The sequence below is a fragment of the Onychostruthus taczanowskii genome, unplaced genomic scaffold, assembly GCF_017590055.1.
Source record: "Onychostruthus taczanowskii isolate IOZ18803 unplaced genomic scaffold, ASM1759005v1 scaffold25, whole genome shotgun sequence".
NCBI lineage: Eukaryota > Metazoa > Chordata > Aves > Passeriformes > Passeridae > Onychostruthus > Onychostruthus taczanowskii.
In genome coordinates this window covers 2,291,494-2,307,537 of record NW_024499796.1, presented here as the reverse complement: position 1 = coordinate 2,307,537, position 16,044 = coordinate 2,291,494, and the positions used below count along the sequence as shown (strand labels likewise).

Here is a 16,044-nt window from a genome sequence, read left to right as displayed (position 1 = left end):
GGACTTTTTGTTTTGTTTATTTGTGGGGGCTTTTTTTTGTTGTTGTTCTTTTGTTTGGTTGGTTGGTTTTTGGGGATTTTTTAAGCCAGGAGCTTATGATCTGGAAAAATCATCCAGCCCCTGTCCATGCTCGGGAGGATGCCAGTGTCCATCCACCACACACCAGCGCTGATGGAAGCTTCCATCTCCTCATTCATTCCAAGACCAGGCTGTGGCCATGCCCAGACCCCCTCCCTGGCTGCAGCACCACGCTCAGGCCAGGTGGGCAGTTCACAGCTGCAGCGCCCCATCCTCATCACCTTCCTCCCCAGAGACACCTCCAGGGGAGCTCTGGGCAGGGAACAGCCCCAGGGAGACCCTTCCCAGCTCCCAGGAGCTGCTGAGCTTGTGATCCATCCTCCCCTGCCCTCTGTGGCGCCCGTGGCCCAGCTCCCAGGAGCTGCTGAGCTTGTGATCCATCCTCCCCTGCCCTCTGTGCCACCCCTGCCCCTGGCCATGCCAAACATCTCAGGGACCTCTTGGCTCTCTGGATGGAGGAATCCTCCCTGACACCCAGGGTCACCCATGGAACAGGAGGAAAAGGAGGACAAGGCTGTTTTCCCCTTCCTGCATGGTCAGGAGAAGACCATGCCATGCGTCCTCCTGCTGGTCTGCAGCCCAGCCCAGGGAACATCCCGGCTGCTGCAGGCATCAGGGAGGGATTCACCAGAACCAGAACGGTTCCCCTTCCAAATATTCCCCAAAAAAGCACTCCTGGAAGCCAGGAGCGCACAGGAGCCAAGAGGGGATCAGGCTGGAGCCATCCTGGATCACTCCTCACCCTGTGACACTCCAACTTCCAGCACAGCCCCCAGACCCTCCTGCTGGAGGAACCTTTTCCCCAGGAGCGATGCTGGGGCCACCCCTGTCCTTGGGGGCTCCCTTTGAGGGGTGTCCCCACCACCACACCGCGGTTGGAGAGGGAGCACACCCCAAAAAGGAGCCTGGGAGGCTCTGGGCAGCACGTGCCTGCCAGATGCTCCCCGTTGTGCAGCAGGGGAGGGGGGACAGCCGGGGGTCAGGGTCACCAGCGGTGCCTGCCTGGGCTCCTGGAGCAGGGGCCGTGCAGGGGGAGAGGCAGCCGGGAGGAAATACCAGCCTGGGGGAGGAAAAGCCATCCCGGGTGGATTCCCGGTCACGTTTGCACATGTCTGGCTCAGGAGAGGCAGGAAGCTGCAAGGGATGGGGGTCCCTGAGCTGGAAGGAGGAGGCAGAGCAGCCCCACACGCTGGGACAGCCTGGGATGCTCCTTCCTGTATCCCTGCCATGCCCTGGAGAGCTGCTTTGGATTCAGCCTCTTCCCCCCCTGCTCCTTCCCTTCTTTGTCAGGGTGAAATGCTGCACTGGGAGCTGCAATTCCCACAAACTGGATAAATGTGGAGCTGTCTCCGTGCCCTGGGAGCTCCTGGAGTGTGTCAGCCCTGCCTGCTTTGCCCGTTCTGGTATCACTTGGCTCCTTGCCCTCGACAGGGGGGAGCTGCAGCCTCTGACGTAACCCCAGACCCTTCTCCCCAAGGCTTGAGACCAAGTTAAACAAAACCAGACTCTGCAAATCTCAGGAACAAGAGCCCAGACACAAAGGAACAGTATTGTATTCACTGGGAATGCCCCAACAAAGGCAGGAATGATGAATCTGACTCCGTGTTCTCAGAAGGCTAATTTATTATTTTATTATACTATATGATATTAAAGAATACTAAACTAAACTATACTAAAGAATACAGAAAGGATACTTACAAAAGGCTAAAAAGATAATAATGAAAACTGGTGACTCTCTCCAGAGTCCTGACACAGCTTGGCCCTGATTGGCCAAAGAGTGAAAACAACTCACAGCAGAACCCAATGAAACAATCACCTGTGGGTAAACAATCTGCAAACACATTCCACATGAGCACAACACAGGAGAAGCAAATGAGATAAGACTTGTTTTCCTTTTCTCTGAGGCTTCTCAGCTTCCCAGGAGAAAAATCCTGAGCAAAAAAAAATTTCAGAAAATGTAAATGCCACAGAACAGCTCTGGAATTGCTACTCCTGTCCCAACATGTTGGAATCCTGGCTGCTGAGAATTTTAAACTTTCTGTACTGATAGGTACTGGTTCTTAAAAGAACACTACATTTGGCTTGAGGCTGTAGAGAAAACTTCTAAAATTGAATGACAGAACTAAGATATAGGTGTGTATTTTAAATAGAAGTGTGTAATAGCACACAGTAGAAACCTTAGAGTTTAAAGTTTTAGAATATAGTAATATATATATAAGGTAAAAAGGAGGTTTCAGAGTAGTAACTACTCTTTCTTCTTTATTCTCTTCTTTATAAGCTTAGGTGGTATTGTGTAATTAGATAAAAAGTCTACATTGTGAGGTATGAGTGGTTGGTTATTAAGTCAAAAGTAAAAATAATTTAAGTATCATTTCTTAATTAGACAGTTTATCCTTAAAAGACTTCATAGAGATATACAGCTCTATTTTCTAGTTTGCAAGTGAAGTGCTGTAGAACTCACAACTTGTGAGACTGTAACATAGATAAGAACTAATAAACATTTGAGTCTGAACAAGAAATACTGTTTTAAACATTTAATCCTGACCCACAGGCAAACATTGGAGCCAGGCCCAGGTCCCTGGATCAGGATGGAGCTGCCCAGAGCAGCTGCACCATCTCCAGAAGTCTCTTCCAAGGTGAATTATGCCCTGAAAATGTCTCTAAAACACCTCCTACCCCTCCTGTCACTGCACAAACACACTTGCAATGTCCCAGTAGCCATAAACTGGAATTTTTAGCAGCCCAGCTCTTCCAGAGACCAGCAGGAGCTACACCAGTAACACCAGTTAGTGCTGCTGGAGTACCATCACACCACGACCACCTGGTCCATTTAGGACAGAAAAATACAAAATCTGGATCACTAAATGACAACAACCACAAATACGACATCTAAGCACTGTCTCCTACAGCTGCACCAGCGAGGCACAGCATTTTTCCTGCTTTAGTTTCCTTTTGGGTCCCTTTTTCGCAATCAGCACTCAAAAAATGGTGACAGAGTGGTCACTGAGCGTGGGATTGCTGTAATTCATTCAGGAAAAAGCCCCACTGAGATCTGGCCCAGAGCAGCTGTGGCTGCCCCTGGATCCCTGGCAGTGCCCAAGGCCAGGCTGGACAGGGCTTGGAGCAGCCTGGGGCAGTGGGAGGTGTCCCTGCCATGGCAGGGGTGGCACTGGATGGGATTTAAGGTCCCTTTTAACCCAAACCACTCTGGAATTCCATGATGCTGTGGTCTGCTGTCCTACAGAGAATAGGCCAAAGGAGATCTCTGGCTCAGTTCCTACTTTAAGACCAACAGTTGTGGCTGAATTTAGAAAAACATCCTTCCCTTTAGGAAAAACATCTCATCTGGATTTAAAGCCTTGCCAGCAGCTGAAACTACCACAACCCAGCCTTGGGGCAGGCCAGGAGCAAATGAAATAATAAATACATGAAACATGTGGGTTGTTGGAGCTGGCGTGGGAGTCAAAATTAAAACCAGCAGAGCTGGGGGAGAAAATTACCAGCACTTTTACTGCAGGAGGTGCAGGGTGTGCAGCATTCCCCAAAGTCCCCTCAAACAGAGAGGAAAACCACAAGTGAGGCATTACAGGATGAATCCATGTGGATCCAGAGCTCTGTGTGCCCCGGGCAGGAGCCTGAGCTCTGCTTTGGGAAGAGCCACTGAGGAAAGCTTTGCTCAGAGCCTTTGTAACAGCTGGAAGGTTTTCCCTTTCCAGATAAAGAGGGAGCCAGCACAGGCCTCTGCGGGGTCTGTGATCTTCCAGGACCTGCCCAGCGGGAGCAGGGTGGCTTCTGCTCCCCACAGGGGCTGGGGACAGGACACAGGGAATGGCTCCCACTGCCACAGGGATGGATGGCATCGTGGGAATTAGGAATTGCTCCTGGGAGGGTGGGCAGGCCCTGGCACAGGGTGCCCAGAGCAGCTGTGGAGTCACAGAATATCCTGAGCTGGAAGGGACCCACCAGGATCACCCAGCCCAGCCCCTGTCCCTGCCCAGACCCCCAACAAGCCCACCCTGGGCATCCCTGGCAGCGCTGTCCAAAGGCTCCTGGAGCTCTGGCAGCCTCAGGGCCGTGCCCATTCCCTGGGGAGCCTGGGCAGTGCCAGCCCCCTCTGGGGGACTTTTTTCACCCAAACTCCACATGCAGAGTGTGACCCTCTGTTTTTCTCTCTTTCTCCCACTTCTCTGCAGCTCACTTTAACTCCACACTCCTCAAAATGTCACCAGCCAGGCCAAGGGGGACCACGTGGCACGATGGCACCACGTCCTGTCTCCTGACATGAGTCCCACCCCATCTTTCATTTGCCATCCTCAAAATTGAAACATCCAAAACCATCCAAGAGCTCCAGGAATGAAAAAAAAAAAAAAAAAAAAGCACAGGAGTTGATTAAAAATCTGCTCACACAAAAGTCGCTGCCAGAAACTGAGATCTGACTTCAAAACTCCTCTGCATCTCTAACGACCTTTTAATAGCTCTCATTACAGAACATCTCCCTCAGCCCTGCCAGAACAGAGCCCAGCGTTTGCACAGGCCAAGCCCAGCTGTTTCATTGATCCATTCCAGCACTTCAAACAAGGATTAACAGCGCAGCTCTGCCAAAGGAAAGGTTCCACTCCTAGGTGCTGCTGCCTGCCTGGGATGGCAGCTCGTTTAACCTGCCTCTTTCATCAAGCATTTCCCACTCCCTGCGGGAGCTGCCGTGCAAAATGTGGCTTTGAAATGAAGGTTCAGCAGCAGGGAAGCAGAGAAAGTAATAAATAACATGTATCTCTTGCACTGTGAGCAGAAATTACCTGGCTCGTGTACTCCTAATGTTCAGTATAAACACATTTCATCGTTTAGAGAGGAAATCAGAGAATGATGGAATGGTTTGGGTTGGAAGGAAACTTAAAGCTCATCCCATTCCACCCCTGCCATGGCAGGGACACCTCCCACTGTCCCAGGCTGCTCCAAGCCCCATCCAACCTGGCCTTGGGCACTGCCAGGGATCCAGGGGCAGCCACAGCTGCTCTGGGCACCCTGTGCCAGGGCCTGCCCACCCTCACAGGGAACAATTCCTAATTCCCAATATCCCATCCATCCCTGCCCTCTGGCAGTGGGAGCCATTCCCTGTGTCCTGTCCCTCCATGCCTTGTCCCCAGTCCCTCTCCAGCTCTCCTGGAGCCCCTTCAGGCCCTGCCAGGGGCTCTGAGCTCTCCCTGGAGTTCCTCCTCTCCAGGTGAGCCCCCAGCTCTCTCACACCCCAAACCCCTCAGTTCTGGGTCCCACAGGGTGCTGTGCACATGAAGAACATCCCAATAAATGCTCCTCACCCCACAACTCTCTGGTCTCCATGCCTGGAATTTCTTCTACTCCCTCCTTGGATTTGGGGACCCTTCAGGGACAGATCTGTCCCTGCCCCTGCTGGGAGCTGCCCCAAGGAATCCACCAGGAATCCTGGAACTGGAGGGCACAAGCCTGGCCCTGCCAGGGCTGCCAGGGAGGGGACACTGGCAGGATCCCAACCCTGCTCCCAAACATGTCTGGCAGGTTCAAAAAGGGAAAAGAGAGGAGCTGGTGGAAGGAAATCCCTGCCTGGCTGCATTTCCCAGCTCAGAGCTCCTGCAGAAGGAGGGGAGATGTCTGTCCCGCCCCGTGCTCTGCTGGACAGACTGCAGCCACGGGCAGAGGAGCAGCACAGGCACCTGTGGTAGTTTTTGGGGTTTCTATTGAAGAAAGGAAATTGATGAATTTGATTTTATGTTTCTAGAAGGTTAATTTATTATATTATGACATTATATTATTATATTAAAGAATGTTATATTAAACTATACTAAAGAATAGAGAAAGGATACAGACAGAAGGCTGTAAGAATGATAAAGAAAAATCTGTGACACTCTCTCTGGAGTCTGACACAGCTTGACTGTGACTGGTCATGAAGTAAAAACAATTCACATGTTGGATAAACAATCTCTATACCACATTTTAAAGCAGCAAATTGTTTTCTTTTTTTCTCTGAGGCTTCTCAGCTTCCTAAAACAAGAAAATCCTAAACAAAGAGATTTTTCCAGAAAATATAATAGTGACAGGCACCCAGAGTGAGGAGCCAGGGAGCTGCAGCCCTGCTCTGTGCCAGGGGTGTTCCTCCCCAGGAATCCCACCCTGCTCTCGGTCATTGCACATTTATGGAGAGGAGGGGAGAGCACTCAGCACTGCTCGGTCCTTGGTCAGCCCCAGCCAGAGATTCCCAGAGTCCCAGGAAGGTTTGGGAGGAATCCTTAGGATTATTTACCTTAAATAACACAATCCTACCCATAAATCAACCAAAAACCAATATCTAAATAATTTAACCAATACCATTTAACTAAATGCTAGTTAATTTATTTAATTTTAGTTTAACATTTTTAATTTAATATTAGTTTAGCATTTAATTAAATTTTAGTTATATACCATTTATTTCGTTATATACCATATATTTAGTTATATACCATTTATTATTTAATTTATTTAGTTATATACCATTTATTAAATTTTAGTTATATACCATTTATTTACCACTTATTCAAATCCAAAAAAACCATTCTCAACCTATTTAATCAATTTACCAATACCACTCCAAATATCTCCCCAAATCGTTCACAATTTATTATCAATCCCACTAAAAAATAAAATATCTAAACCAAATTTGTCTCTGAAACACCATATAAACCTCAAAAATTAAAAATCCTTAACTCAATAGAAACAAATTTTTACATAATATTTAATTTTCCTAAATGAAAACAAAATAAAATTACAAGTATCACTGCAAATCACATTTTATACAAAAATACAACATCTTAATACAATTTTACCTCAGTCTTACACACCACACCCAAGGAACCTTAAGGATCACCCAGTTCCAAGTGTGTCACCTCTGCAGTGACATCGGGCATCTCACAACCAGACCTCTCCCCATCCCAAAAAATGAAATTATCAGGGATGCTGGGGGGCTCCTCCCATTGAAACCCTCCAGAGGAGCCGGTGTGGAGGATCCCAGCCCTTCCCTGAGCTGCCCCCTGCTCCCTCTGTTCTCTCCAGGCTCTCCAGCTGCGAGCATCAGCTGCATCCTCCCCCAGCTCCCCAGCAGGAGGAGGAGAGCCTGCTAGGAGAGATGTGGGACTCCAAGTGGCTCTTCAAAATGCTGTTTATTGTATATAAAATGCTGGTTATTGTATACAAAATGCTGTTTATTGTATATTGCAGCTCTTCAAAATGCTGTTTGTTGTATTTTACAGCAGTCCAGGGTCGTGGGTAACAGAGCCACACCTAAAGCTGCCAGCTACAGCTGTAGGCAAGCCTGAAGACCCTTTAGTTTTGGTTACATTGCATTATATCCTTTTCTTTGCTGAGCATCTTAATACCTAAAAACCAGTCAACACCTTTACTATTGCCTATAGCCTGTCATAACTACCATTGCCATATTATGGTCAATACTGTCCAACCACATGAGTTAGTATGGTGCAGTTTGAGCTTAAAGTTGTTTTTAGTTTTCTTGCAGTGGAAAATTCTTAGACTTTTTTTTTTCTACTTGCCACATCAGCATGTCTGTTTGCCTGAGGTATCTTCTGCTTTTCCTAAGACCTCTTTCTGCTTGGAAAATACATCTTTTTGTTTGTGGTCAACATATCCTTTACTCTGCTCATAAAACCTCCTTCCAGCTCGACTTAACCTTTGCTTTTTCAGTTGTCCAGTAAGACTGGCTCAGCAATTCTTAATTTACACATTTATTGTTCTTCTATATCAAGCCTTGCTTCCATCTCTATTCTGTTCTCAGGCTCTGCATTCAGAGATCTTTCTGCCAAGCACACATAGCTGTGACACTTTCTTGTCAAACTTTCATCTTTCCCAACAAGGAGGGATCAGCCTTTCAGCTAGATGAATTTGGGACTGGACAGCCTTCAGGTGTCTCTGCAACCCATCACCCACCTCCTCCTCCCATTCCTCCCAGCCCTGATGGAAATATTTTATGTCTTATCCAAATGCACCAGCTGCAGGACACATCCATCTTCTGGAGTGAGGAGGTGGAGCTGGGATGGGGATAGGAGGATAATCAGATTCCAACAAATAAAAGTTAATTACCTTCCTGCACCTTTCCCCCCCCCCCCCCAAGAAAATAGAAACTGTTGTTTGAATGATTTTATAAGATCACAAATAATTCTTTAAAAATTACTTCATTCACATTCTGGTAAAGGCAACAAAAATCAAGTGCTTTTTTTCAGGGCTAACTCTGTTTGACCTGTGCCCAGCCTCTGGAATTTCCCTGCAGCAAGCTCAGATGAAACCCCCAAGGCACACCAGGCACGATGGCAGCACCTCCCATCCTCAGTGCATCCCTCACCACGAGCAGCGCTCCCAAAAGAACGTAAATCCAGCTTATGGGGCTCCTTAGAGCAGGAAAAGCTCCATGGACACCCAGAGACCCCCAGCACCCTGGGAATGGGCAATATCCCACGGGAAGGTGCTCCAGCCTCACCCCAGGACTCCACGCTTGGAGCAGCATATCTAAAAAAATATTTTCTTTTTTTGTGACAGGAAGGTTCCCATGCCATTGGGCGACTATGCCTGGGCTCTGGGAAAAGCAGCCCCATGAAGTGCCCAGAGTGGGCTGAGGAGCTGTGAGGGCTGAATGAGCCATGTGAGGTTTGCCCTTCCCTTCCCTTCCCTCTTTCCATCCCTCATCCCTTTTTTTTCCCTACTCCCTTTTTATCCTTTTCCCTTTTTTCCCCTACTCCCTTTTATTTTCCCTTTTTTTTAATTTTCCCTTTTTTGTTTCCATTGATGTGTTCCTCGTCACTGTTCAGGGGGATCAGGTATTATATTTAAATGGGATATTGGGAATTAGGAATTGTTCCCTGTGAGGGTGGGCAGGCCCTGGCACAGGGTGCCCAGAGCAGCTGTGGCTGCCCCTGGATCCCTGGAATGTCTAAGGCCAGGCTGGACAGGGCTTGGAGTGATCTGGGATGGTGACACAGGATAATTTTCTTTAGTAAGAGCAGAGATCACTGGAAGAGCCTCGCAGGGATGTGGTGCATTCCCCAGCACTGGAGGTTTTCAGGCACAGCTGGATGGGGTTGGACCATCCCCTCTTGGTTCCCTTCCCAGAGATCTCCTGCGGTTCCTTCCAGGCCATTCTGGGACTGGATGGGGCTCAGGCTGCTGCAGCCGCCCTGAGAGCCACCGTGTCCCCTCGGGTGTCCTTGTCCCCTCCCAGCACTGCTGCCCCCAGCAGGGACAGGGGAAAGAGGGAAGAACCCAGGGAAAGGAGTCACAGCCAATCCTGGGATCCTTCCCGTGGGGCCGCTGGGCAGCAAAGCCGGGGGAGACGGGTTTGTGCATGGAGGGGCTGCTGTGTCCCTCTGTCCTGCCGTGTCCCTCTGTCCCAACACATCCTTCTCTCACCGTGTTCCTTCATCCCTCCATCTCCCTCTGTCCTGCCATGCCCCTCCATCCCTCCACGTCCCTCTGTCCCTCCATGTCCCTGTGTCCTGTTGTGTCCCTCCATCCCACTGTCCCTCTGTCCCAACACATCCTTCTGTCCTGCCATGTCCCACCGTCCCTCCACGTCCCTCTGTCCCTCCCTCCCGTCCCCCTCCCCTGTTCCCGGTCCCCGCAGCCACGCGCCGTGTCCCCGTTGTCCCCAGCAGCCCCGGGATCAGCGCTGTGACCTGAGGTGCCCTCTCACCCCGCGGGAATCACACTGCCGGCAGCGCCGGCAATTAGCGCCGCACTAATTGCCCTCATTGTGGCACAGGAACGCCCCGTCAGGGTTGAGGTGCCCTGAACAGAAGCTGGGGTTTGTCATTTTGTTGCTCTCTTGAGTTCCCGCAGTGGCAAAGGCACGGGAGGAGGGCGCTTAAGTCTCGGGGAGTTTTTTTCCCTTAATTGATGACTCCAGGAGAGCGAAGCTTCCCAGCCCGGCGCTCCTGGCGGGTGAGCGAGGGCCGTGCACAGTGCGGGAGCAGCGGGGACACGGAGCCCCTGTGCCCCGGCCAGGAGGCCGTGCCCTCCGAGTGTCCCCAAGTGCCCCCGAGCTGCCGCACCCCGCAGAGCCGGGGATGCTCCAGAGCCTCTCGGTGATGGCAGGGAAGGGGACACGCCAGCCTGGGCAGCTGGGAGTCACGTACCTGCTCTCTGGAAAAATCCCTTCACCCAGGAGTTTTTTCCTGGGAAGCTGAGAAGCCTCAGAGAAAATTAAAACAATTCTTGTCTCATTCGCTTCTCCTGTGTTGTGCTCATGTGGAATGTGTTTGCAGGTTGTTTACCCACAGCTGATTGTTTCATTGGGTTCTGCTGTGAGTTGTTTTCACTCTTTGGCCAGTCAGGGCCAAGCTGTGTCAGGACTCTGGAGAGAGTCACCAGTTTTCATTATTATCTTTTTAGCCTTCTGTAAGTATCCTTTCTGTATTCTTTACTATAGTATTCTTTAATATAATATAGTATCATAAAATAATAAATTAGCCTTCTGAGAACATGAAGTCAGATTTATCATTCCTGCCTTCATCAGGACACCCTGCAAATACAATAGCTGGGTTTGTCTAAAAGCAGAGCAAAGCACCAAAAACCCCACTAAGCCTGTAATGGGGTGGTGGGTTGGGTGAGCAGCCTCTTTTTAGGGGAAGGAAATGGGGTTTCTGTGCTCTGATCTGTGCCCCAACACTCTGCCAGGCTGACAGGAGCAGGCAGAGCCCCTTTGTGCAGCAGCCTGGAAAGAGCTGCAGCACCAGCACAGCCCCTGCCTCATCCCAGAGCTTCCCAGGGAGGAGGGAGCCTCATGGGTCCCTTCCAACTCGGCAGATTCTGTGATTCTGTGGCTGATTCTGTGATTCTGTGGCTGAGTCTGTGATTCTCTGATTGATTCTGTGATTGTTTCTGTGACTCTGTGGTTGATTCTGAAATTGATTTTGTGGTTCTGTAATTGATTTTGTGATTCTGAGATTGATTCTGTGGTTGATTCTGTGATTCCATGATTGGTTCTGTGTTTGATTCTGTGATTTATTCTGTGATTGTTTCTGTGACTCTGGGGTTGATTCTGAAATTGATTTTGTGGTTCTGTAATTGACTTTGTGATTCTGAGATTGATTCTGTGATTCCATGATTGATTCTCTGACTCTGATAGATTTTGTGATTGATGTGGTTCTGTGATCCTCCCTCACTCCCAGCAGAGCTGAGCCCTGACCCTGCACCCAGAGTGCCCATCCCAGCACCCAAGATGCACTGATGTCCCCCAGTTTTCCCTCTCAGACAAGCCCTAGACACCCAAACCCCCTGAGGAGCGATGGATCCCACACCCTGCAGTGTCCAGGGAACGGCCCCTCCTCAGAGCTGAGCTGTAAAACCATTCCCAACTCCTGCCAGGGCACCAGCGCCACAATTCCTGGCCCACACAGGCAGTGCCAGCCCCGGGCTTGCTGTGAGAGCCCTGTCATGTGTATATAAACACAGAAATGTATATATAGCACACCCTGAACGTCCCCAAAGAGCTCCAGCTGCCTCAGCCAGTGAGGCACCGACATTACGTCACCCCACAGCCAGGACCTCAACCAGGAGCAGATGGCTGCTCCTCCTGCAAGGAATTAGGAGCTTTTTGGGAGCCTGCCCAGAGGAAGGAGGTGTGGGCAGCCACTCTGAGCTGCTTCTCACACCAAACTCTGTGTCTGCCCCCGGAATCTTCCACCTAAGACCAGCCTGGCTCAGTTTGGGCCTGACACTGGGAGCTACCAGGGCTTGGACAAGGTTTAGGTGTGACACAGCCCAGACTGTCCATCTTCCCATGGGAATGATGTTTGTACCTTCCAGCTCAGCTCCTGGGGAGCTGATCTGATCCCAAGGCTGCAGGATGATCTCTTACACTTCTCTGGAAAATCTTCCCCTAAAGAACAGCACCTTCCCCAGCACCCCAGAGTTTAAATGGAATAATATGGAATTATTCCCATCTACTAAGGTGCAGAAAATACAGGTGAAAGCAGCTCTGGCATCTTTCTGTGCTCTGTGGTGGCACAGGAGACATGGGCTGTGAGTGCCAGAGCCAGCTCAGAGCTGGAGGGAAAGAGGATTTAGGAAATGAGGCTTGTGGAGAAGTTTCAGGTTTTTAATTTGGTCTAATCTGGAGGGATCTCGTGGAGATGCAGCCAAACACCAGCTCTGCACTCCAGCTTCCAGGAACACCAAAATACTCTGAAGACAGGGATCCTGGGAACAGCTGGGAAGCTTGGGCTGGAAGTTTTCAAATAATCCAGCACAAGACAGACTTAAAACAGAGAGAGGCTTTTCAATCCAAACAGCTGCAGCTGGGCAAAGTTAAACAGAGCAAACAGCACCACCCCAGCAGCTGGATCTGGCAGCCCAGGATGGACATGCACCCACCCCTCAGTGTCCCTGCACCCCAAATCCCATCCCTCAGGACTTTGCCATAAGTGTTGTGTCTCCTGTCACCTTGGGAAGGAGGCAGTGACAGCTGGGACAGCAGGAAAACATCCCCCCTGTGCCACATCCCAAATTCAGGGCAGGCCCTGGCTCAGCACCTCCTCCAGAGAAGGAAAATCATCCTTTGGGGGGTTACTACCAAGAGTGCTTTGGACAGCTGGCACCAATGTCACTGCCACCTGAAACAACAACTGTTCACTTTCAAAGACACTTGTAAAAACCCACCATCGTCTCCCAAGCTCTTCCCACACTATCAGATCCCGATTTTTTTCCTCAAATTAAGATGAATAAATTGTATTATAGCATCTTTCTGGTTTGCAACAGGGATTTGAGACTTCACTTCAGGATAACTAGTAGGGCAGTAGCTGTTATTGTTCCCTGTGTCCAAGGGAACTGGGGCCATTTCCAGGCTGGAATTCCCAAGCAGCCAGAGGCACCTGGGTGTACCAAGGTCAGTGCAAGGGGGGTACAACCACACAACCCCAAGGCTCAAGAGAAGGAATTTGAGGGAAAGCAGAACTCACCTCCTTCCTATTCCCAGATAAAAGGATTTTAGGAAAAAGGCTCTTTCATCCAACAGAAAATGCTGGAAAATGATGCTCAGCAAATGCAGAGTTCACATAAGGGAGTCCTTCAAATGGATCTGAAGCACAAACCCAGGCAGGTTTTTAACTCCTCCCTCTGGAGCACAAAGAGGAGCCCACAAAGGAGCTCAGGGATAAAAGCTCGGTTGTAAAAATATCCTGGTGGGCTCTGTCTGGGCTTCCCAGAACTCCTGAGAGCCCCCGGGGTTTGGTTTTTCATGCCCTGCCCTCCCAGGGGCAGAGCCTCAGGGGAAGGGTCCCAGCTGCTCTCTGTGCTGGGGGCACAGCCAGTGACCCCTGTGTTTATTCCACTTTAAATGCACAATTTAGGGTCTTGTCAAGGGGAAAAAAATTGGTAATTCCATATAATTGCCCAATTAAGGATGTCATGACACTCCATAGAATAGAGAGTCAAACAAAACAAGGAGTATAAATCTGGGATTTCTGGATTTTTAAGAAGCTGGACTTGGAACCAGTTAAGATTGTCAGCATTAAGCCCAGACATAAACATTATTTAATAAAAATAAATACATTTATATATAAAAATATATATAAAACTCAAGCAACTGTACATAGACAGCACTGACACAACACAGTATTTATAGAATATATATATATAAATATATATTCTTATATATTAATTTTTATATAATATATACATAATGTTCCTTATTTTCATCAGGTTCAATGCTTCATTTACCAAGTGCACATTTCCATGTGCACATTCCCAAAAGAGCCCAGATTTGAAGATCTTGCACAATGCTGGATCTGACATTTTGGAGTCTCAGGCCTCCAGCAGGATAATTTCCTGAAAACCTGCTTTTCCCCAAAACCTCAAGCAAGAAATGCCATCTGCAGAAGCCAAGCCCTGCATTTTTGGATGCACCCCTTAATTAAGCAGATTTTAATTGGATGACTCCAGCTTTAATTAATGGCAAATTGTTTGTGCGCTTTCCTTTTTGGATCTCATTCCCAGACGTGATTTTCTAGGTTGATTTGGGGGAGTTTTGTGTTTTGCAGACTGGGGTTGCAATGATCATTTATGGCATTTTGTAAGGGAAAGTGGCTCCCAGGAGCTCGGGGGCTGCTGGGCTCGCACTGAACCAGGGAGCTCCTCACTTTCTCCTCCTCCTGAACCAGAGCAGCCAGGGATGGTGGAGGAGCTCAGCAAAGCCCTGGAGAGCCCCAGGCTGTGAGGACAGGAAGGGACAGATGGGGCTCATCCCACCCCACAACATCCTAGATACAAAAATCCCTGCCAGTGCCACCCCCATCCCAACCCACAGCACTGCAGGGGAATTCTTGGGAATTTCAATGATAAGAACCAGAGGAGACCACGGAGCTGCTCCCAGGGCTGGAGCCAGGCTGGGAGAGCTGGGGGTGCTCACCTGGAGAGGAGAAGGCTCCAGGGAGAGCTCAGAGCCCCTTGCAGGGCCTGAAGGGGCTCCAGGAGAGCTGGAGAGGGACTGGGGACAAGGGATGCAGGGACAGGACACAGGGAATGGCTCCCACTGCCAGAGGGCAGGGATGGATGGGATATTGGGAATTGGGAATTGTTCCCTGGGAGGGTGGGCAGGCCCTGGCACAGGGGGCCCAGAGCAGCTGTGGCTGCCCCTGGATCCCTGGCAGTGCCCAAGGCCAGGCTGGAGCAGGCTGGGACGGTGGAAGGTGTCCCTGCCATGGCAGGGGGAGCACTGGAGGGGATTTAAGGCCCTTTCCAACCCAAACCATTCCAGGTTTCTATGAAACCACAAAGAATAGATGCAAGTTCTTTATCTGCTCTCTTAAAAGTCATCCTCTGCACCATTCCCAGCGCCTGGTGCTCCAGCTGACACTCAGAGTTCATGGGATGGATTTGATCCAATTCTGAAGGACATGGGTAAGCTGTGGTCATGGGGGACAGGACACCAAGAACACCAAACACCAGCAGCTTCCTGCCCTACCCAGAGAACCAGGAGCAACAAATCACCCTGTCCTGACTGAGCTGGAGGGAGGAAAGAACACAGGGATCTTTTTTTCCTAAGAAATGACCAATTTCCTTCCAAGCCTAAGGTGTCACAGCTGCCACGTGCTGTGCCTTCTTCTCTGCTACTGCTGGAGCCAAGGGGACACAGAACCTCACAAGGTCTCACAGGTCTGAACAACAAGTCTCAGCTCCATGTGAGCTGCTCTCCTCTGGCACTCTCTCCACACTTCAGTGATTCCCTACCTGCCTCAGGATCAGCACCCAGGGCACCCAGCCAGGCACAGCAGAGCCACGGGTCACTGCTCCAGCTCCTGAAGCCAAGCCCAGCTCCAGGGCAGGAAGTCCAGCCAAGCCCAGCAGCCTGCTGCCCCTCACTCCCATCCTGCTCCTCGAGGGTGTTTCCTGGAGCTGTGCCACCACACAGGCCTTGCCTGGGGCAGAACTGCTCCATCAGCAGGGACTGGCTGGGAACAAGAGCCTCAAGCCCAAAGAAGTGTCTTGGTTTAGGCCAGAGCCCAGGAAAACTCCACGTTTGGAGGACTGCACCATGCACCAGTCAGATCTACAATAAAACCTGAAACCCTCCTGAGCTCGGACCTTCCCCAGCCCGGGCAGCAGTGACCAAAGGGCAGAGCCTCACAGCTGGATGATGCTCAGCCAGAGGTGAGGGTGGACAGCCCTGGCACAGGCCAGGCTGGACAGGGCTTGAAGCAGCCTGGGACAGTGGAAGGTGTCCCTGCCCACACAGGGAGAGGACCAAGTTGAGCTTTAAGGTCCCTTCCAACCCAAACCAGTTTAGAATTCCATGATTCTATGATGTGAGACATCCAAGAAGCCACACATAAATCCCAGCACACCCGGCTGCTCTGTCCCGCAGGGAGAGGGACCCCTCCAGGCACCTCTGTGACACAGGGACCCCGCAAAAGCTCCGTCCCTGCCCGCCCCCAGCAGCTCACTGGGAGCGGGAGGGGG

The 16,044-nt window shown here is 50.2% G+C and overlaps 1 protein-coding gene across 1 annotated transcript in view; it reads right to left on the bottom strand.

The window, feature by feature from the left end:
- The window catches only part of LOC121336981 (collagen alpha-1(I) chain-like), a 79,992-nt gene extending 68,380 nt beyond the window's left edge, over nt 1-11,612 (bottom strand). The window contains exon 1 of the mRNA XM_041406693.1: nt 11,561-11,612. Coding sequence (XP_041262627.1) covers nt 11,561-11,612 — 52 coding nt within the window. The remainder of the gene's footprint in view (nt 1-11,560) is intronic.
- Between the last annotated feature and the right edge of the window lie 4,432 nt (nt 11,613-16,044).